General features: G+C 47.2%; 1 protein-coding gene and 1 long non-coding RNA gene across 5 annotated transcripts in view; one reads left to right on the forward strand and one right to left on the reverse strand.

Moving 5' to 3' along the window:
* Positions 1-6387, reverse strand: part of brwd3 (bromodomain and WD repeat domain containing 3) — a 38615-nt gene continuing 32228 nt past the window's right edge. For all 4 annotated transcript variants that reach the window (XM_035526732.2, XM_035526731.2, XM_081720123.1 and 1 more), the window contains 6 exons: positions 5669-5812; positions 5244-5396; positions 4971-5119; positions 4284-4366; positions 4072-4194; positions 1-3421 (listed from right to left, as the gene is read on the reverse strand). In XM_035526732.2, the coding sequence (XP_035382625.1) occupies positions 2625-3421; positions 4072-4194; positions 4284-4366; positions 4971-5119; positions 5244-5396; positions 5669-5812 (1449 nt within the window). In that variant the 3' untranslated portion in view covers positions 1-2624. The remainder of the gene's footprint in view (positions 3422-4071; positions 4195-4283; positions 4367-4970; positions 5120-5243; positions 5397-5668; positions 5813-6387) is intronic.
* Positions 3312-6387, forward strand: part of LOC145659113 (uncharacterized) — a 26723-nt gene continuing 23647 nt past the window's right edge. Inside the window, exon 1 of the long non-coding RNA XR_014125123.1 lies at positions 3312-3449. This is a non-coding gene — a long non-coding RNA (uncharacterized LOC145659113). The remainder of the gene's footprint in view (positions 3450-6387) is intronic.

Here is a 6387-nt window from a genome sequence, read left to right on the forward strand (position 1 = left end):
GCGATTTTACTCTTTTATTTAAAAAAAAAAAAAGTGTAGAAAAAAGTAGACAAGTTTATTACATCTATTAGGTCGTCATCATCATCATCTGAACTGGCCCTGAACTACTCTGATCCATCACAGTCAATCTAGAAAAATTAAAGGGTTGGGGGGTATTTGTAGGAAAACGAAGCGTGGAGGGGATGGATCTTTGGGCAGAAAGAAAGAAGGCAAGGCAGGAAGCACGTCTAGCAACACTGCACTGTCTAACAATCCATAAGCCTATTTTAAGAAACGTTTTGACATACGATAATATTGCCTTTACAGGGTAACAACTCCCACTGCCCACTACGTCCTAAAGACTGATCCCAGATCAGATTCTGCGATGGTGACGCGTCACACTGAACACATCACATCCAATTATGACTGCCTCAGCGCTCTGCATTTCTACAATGATACCCAACAAATATTGCAGCATTTAATCGTACTGAATACAAGACGATATAAGAACAATTACTGAGATCAAATTACCAACAAAACCAAACCCCCCCCCCCACCCCCACCCCCCCAATACTTCCACAATGAATTCCTGATTTGGTCCCGATCCTGGGGTGAACGCCAACAGCCACCAGATTAGCCTCACCAACATATTTGCTTAAAAAGGATTTAAATAAATAATACTTAAAATAAGAAAAGCATGGGAACAGGGCTTCAGTATTAACATAATTAGATTTTTCCTGAATGCGTTTGAAAATGCTAAGTTATTTCAGAGTTGTGAAATAAACTGAAAATGGTAAAGATATTCCAGATAAGAGCTCTGATGCACAACATCGGACAGCCAGTGAGGATTTTAACAAATTTAGAAAAAGTAGAAAAGGCCATCCAACTTAATGATGGCTGTCACTTCACAGTCTAGTGACAATATTTATCCAGTGAAGAAAAAGCCTTGATGAAACCTGTTTTGGTGAAATTTCTTACTAACTCTGGGAACCTAATTGTTCTACGTGAGAGTGAGCTGGAGAGGGAGGAATGAACAGAGCTTTACACGTGTTTTATGCCACGTCCACGACCTATGACCTCTCCGTTCTGGTGCTGCGCAGCACTAAAAGAGCTTTGGAAAATGACTGAAGAAAAAATAAATAAATAAATCACACAAAACATACAGCCACGCAAGGTGGTGTCATAGTATGGAGTTACAATGCCGAGTGACAGATGAATGCTTTGTGATACTAACAAACAGAAAATTCGGATCCTTCTAAGAAAATCTGAGTGCAACAAACAGGTAAATGAGAAGAAAAGCTGAAGTGTGTGTCACTGCAGGTTTGATGCTTTAGAAAAGGGAGGTTCAGGTAACATGGATGGAGGCGTCCTGGAATTGGCACCAGGTCTTAATTTCAGGGGTCTATTAAATTTTCCTTCCTGTGGTCTTACATGCACATAATCAGTGTGAGAAAAGAGAACAGTAAAATAAAACAGCATTAACAAACACAGACAGGCAGACTTGAGGCATCATCTCTGGTGTGTTTAGACTCAAAGTCTGCAGGTTTCCAATCAGCTGCCAGGAAGTCCCACACATGTGCAAACATCAATGCAGGTGCTTGATTCCACCATGTACACAGAGACCCAATCACATGTCTAACACAACAGTGAAAAAATAGAAGTATACTCCATTGTAAAAACAGTGTGTGAGCGCGTGTGTGTGTGTGTGTGTGTGTGTGTGTGTGAGCGTATGTAGGAGCGTGTGTGTGTGTGTCTCGTGCCCCTCTGTTAGTCTATAGGCGGGGCCTAAAGATTACCACTTGGAAGAATTAATGTATCTGCTGTCAGAGACCGAAGAGAGAACGAGAGAAAATGGGAAAAAACACTTGGAAATGCAATTAAGACAACATGAAGGGTTAAAGGTCACAATCGGACTGAGCGAGTGCACTGTTAGCTGATCCAGAGAGAGAGAGAGAGAGAGAGAGAGCGCGAGAGGGAGGGAGTGTGGATGTATAGAGGGTTGGAGAGAGAGAGAGAGAGAGAGAGAGAGAGAGAGAGAGAGAGAGAGAGAGAGAGAGAGAGAGAAGCACCATCACTCTGTTTGCTGTGAACTGATTCAAATTGGAAAAGCACCACATTGGCCATCAAAGCCTAGAAAAATGAAGAGAGAGAGAGAGAGAGGGAGAGGGAGGGAGAGAGAGAGAGAGAGGGGGAGAGAGAGAGAGAGAGAGAGAGGGAGGGGGAGAGAGAGAGAGAGAGAGAGAGAGAGAGAGAGAGGGGGAGAGAGAGAGAGAGGGGGAGAGAGAGAGAGAGGGAGAGAGAGAGAGAGAGAGAGGGAGAGGGAGAGGTGGCTACAGAGAGAGAGAAAGAGAGAGTGAGAGAGAGAGGCGTAAAGATGGAGGGGCCTCAGTACTCTGGACCAGATAAGGCTGTTTGGTTGAGAGCTGTTCCTATGGAAACCAGAGCAAGATGGAGGCAGCACCATGATCCAGAGTCGTAAACAAAGTCTCCATAGCAACGCACGGAAAAAAAAAAACACATTACCTGTACATAAAAACAAAACTTCTTTGTAACAGCTACTAATCGTCAGAAACAAACTAACTAACTAATCCCTGCAGTGTTTGCTGTAGTGAGTCTGTCTGAGGTTGATTCAAAAGGTCAAACGGTCAGTGCGTCCAGCCCATGAGGTGGCTGACCCTGGCTCTCTCAGTCATGCGACGGACTCGTCCAGAACGGGACATTCCCAGGTTCAGCGGGTCCGTAGCGGGTCCCTCCTCGTCAGAGTCGTCGTTGTACAGGACAGTCCGTCGCCCCTGGTTACGCGTGTTCACCCTCCCTGGCTTTGCTGTCCTCTGATTTGCTCTCTGGCTTCTACCAGTAATTAAGCGCGGAGGCGTCATCCCTTTTTCCTCTTCCTCCTCAATCTCCTCCTCTTCCTCCTCAGGCTCCTCCTCTTCCTCTGGTTCCTCCTCGTCTTCATCGTCGCCCTCCTCTTCCTCACTCTGCGCCGTTTCCTGGACCTCCTCCCTGCGCATTCGTTTAACACGTTCACTCGGTTCCTCTCCCCCGCCCCTCCTGCGTTTTGGCGCGCTGGCTACCGGTGCGAGCTTGCGGCCTTGAGAGGGGCGTGGCAGGGCGAGTCTGTGAGAGAGGCGGGCAGGGGCGGAGCCGTGAGAGGGGCGTGGCTGGGCGGAGCCGTGAGAGGGGCGGGGCGCTTTGCTGTAGTCGTGGTCGCCGCCAGCAGCCTCGAACCCGCCCACCTCTGCATCACTGGCCTCGCTCTCGGAGGACGACGAGGACGAGGATGACGAGGAAGACGAGGAAGATGTAGAGGAAGATGAGGATGAGGAGGACGAGGACGACGAGCTCTCGGACTCCAACAGTTCCCGCTGGTCCAGCACTGCAGCAGCCCGTCTGCTTGACCTTCGACCTCCGTTAGTGAGCGGTCCATTGCACTGAGCATCTGTACATGAACAAATCAGAGGTTATGGGTAGGTCAAAGGTCAGATCCTGTCTGAGTATAGGCAGCTATTTTGAGTGAATTTTTGTTCTCGTCTGTGTGTGTGTGTGTGTGTGTGTGTGTGTGTGAGAGAGAGTGTGGTGTGCTCTGGTGAGTATGTCTTACCGAGACAAAATTCCTGAATACATACCCTCATTAGAAAGACTGTGGGTTTACAAGAACACTTTTGGTGTGCCTGTAAATCCTGCATGCTTGAAACTGTTTTTGTGAGTAATGTGATCTAAATAATGATGGTCACGCTTTCTGAGTTCCTGTTAATTTAACCACTAATGTATTGCGATGAGGTGTTTTGGTCATTATTACAGGGGTAAGAGAGAAGTCATTTCCAGGTTCTGCATTAGTAAGGAACTAGTGCTCATCAGTTATTCTGCTTTTGTGTTTGTGTATGAGTAGACATCATGAGTAGATGTGACCCACGGTAGGTTTGGGTACTGTGAGGGCTGAGTGAGTCTTTGTACATTTTCATTTATGCTTCTTGCAACAGTAAAAGTGGTCTAATCAGTGAATTGGTAATTAAATGAAGGTTAATTGTTTATTTCTTTCTAGATAAACAATATCCCTGTACTGGCTTCAAAAGCTGCGTGTGCGCGTACCCATTTTCCTGCTTGTAGCTCTGCTACGGGTGACCCTGTTGGCTGGTTGCCCTGAGGATGAGGATGTTGATGGTGAGGAAGATGAGGGCTGGCTGGCTTCATCAATAAGAGCAGCAGTCGTATCTGATGCCAAAGAAAATAATTACATGCATGCACGCACACCAAATGACATACACGCATGCAGGCAGACACACACACGCGCACACACACACCTGGAGAGGCTTGTCTGGAGCGGCTCCTGGAAGGTTGCTGGGTTGTTTTAGTTTTCTTTCCTGACTTGTGTTTCTCTTTGGGGCTGCAAAACACACACACCCACACAGCTAATTACCATTATTGTTATATCATAGGTACACTATGACATCATAAAAGTGTGAGAAAATATCTTACACATACGTGTGTGTATGTGTGTGTGTGTGTGTACATGTTGGTGAGCGTGTCCTGTAATCTCTTGCTGTAATCGTGTGTGTGTGTGTGTTTGTGTGTGTGTGTGTGTGTACGTAGCTGTTGGGGAGCGTGTCCTGTAATCTCTTGCTGTAATCGTGTGTGTGTGTGTGTACGTACCTGTTGGGGAGCGTGTCCTGTAATCTCTTGCTGTAATCGTGTGTGTGTGTGTGTGTACGTACCTGTTGGGGAGCGTGTCCTGTAATCTCTTGCTGTAATCGTGTGTGTGTGTGTGTGTGTGTGTGTGTACACGTACCTGTTGGGGAGCGTGTCCTGTAATCTCTTGCTGTAATCGTGTGTGTGTGTGTGTGTGTGTGTGTGTGTGTGTACCTGTTGGAGTGTGTCCTGTAATCTTTTGCTGTAATCGTGTGTGTGTGTGTGTGTGTACACCTGTTGGGGAGCGTGTCCTGTAATCTCTTGCTGTAATTGTGTGTGTGTGTGTGTGTGTGTGTATGTACCTGTTGGGGAGCGTGTCCTGTAATCTCTTGCTGTAACTGAGTCTCTGTTGGCTGCGTCTCTGGTTCTGTACAGCCGATTTATAATCTGAGATGATGGAGATTATCTGTTGCTCAAAGAATGCCGACAAACTAAGAGTCATACTGTAGATCTGCGCACACACACACACACACACACACACACAGAGTTATATTTCAAATGGAAGCAAAGATGCAGTGCTGTGCAATTTAGGGGGAGTGTGTGAACTACACATGATGTCATTGTGCTGCTCTCACCCGAGACTTCTTGTTGGGGGTGTATGCTTTGGAGTTGCTGAATATTAGCCTGACATCTTTGGAGAATTCCATGGGATTCTCATAGTTGCCAGCAATCAGTGTCTCAGACACCGTACCCAAGTCCATAGGGGTGTCGATGATGTCTCTGTAATCCTAAAAAAGGACAGACAGTAAACATGTGGAGAAAAACAATGAAATAATAAAAGAGAGGACAGACTGAGGAGCACAGAACATTTAATTGGGAGATGTGAGGAATTTATAACACACACACACACACACACACACACACACGTACAACGGGAAATTAAGTCTTTAAAATGGCAGTAGAGTGCTGGGATAGGGTTGGGGCTAGGGTCAGAGTCAGGGTCAGTGGCTGAATTGAACGGCTCTCTACACGGGTCTTTTAGCGGGAGCAGGATAGTTACGGGGTAGGTGAAGAGGTCCACAGGCCGCCGGAAGGGCTCGGAGTCTGCACTGCTCATCATTGTCCGGACCAACTCCCTGCACTGGCTAAGCCACGCCTGCATGTCCAGAGCCACACCCCGCTTCTGTGGCACCTGATTGGTCCTCTAGACAAAGATATGAGAAAATAAAGCAAAACAGAGGAAGTAAGATTAGGTGCAGAAGTGCAGTCAGGGAGATACAATACTGTAGAGGGGGTAGTACAGTCAGGTAGGGGCAGCAGTATAGACAGGTAGGGGTGGTAGGGGCAGCAGTATAGTCAGGTAGGGGCAGTAGTATAGTCAGGTAGGGGGGGTAGGGGCAGTAGTATAGTCAGGTAGGGGCAGTAGTATAGTCAGGTAGGGGTGGTAGGGGCAGCAGTATAGTCAGGTAGGGGTGGTAGGGGCAGCAGTATAGACACGGTGGTAGTGGCAGTAGTATAGTCAGGTAGGGGTGGTAGTATAGTCAGGTAGGGGTGGTAGGGGCAGCAGTATAGTCAGGTAGGGGTGGTAGTATAGTCAGGTAGGGGTGGTAGGGGCAGCAGTATAGACAGGTAGGGGTGGTAGTATAGTCAGGTTGGGGCAGTAGTATAGTCAGGTAGGGGCAGTAGTATAAACAGGTAGGGGCAGCAGTATAAACAGGTAGGGGCAGTAGTATAAACAGGTAGGGGCAGCAGTATAGACAGGTAGGGGTGGTAGGGGCA

Source organism: Electrophorus electricus, chromosome 8 (assembly GCF_041902795.1).
Source record: "Electrophorus electricus isolate QZ-2024a chromosome 8, ASM4190279v1, whole genome shotgun sequence".
NCBI classification, from domain to species: Eukaryota; Metazoa; Chordata; class Actinopteri; order Gymnotiformes; family Gymnotidae; genus Electrophorus; species Electrophorus electricus.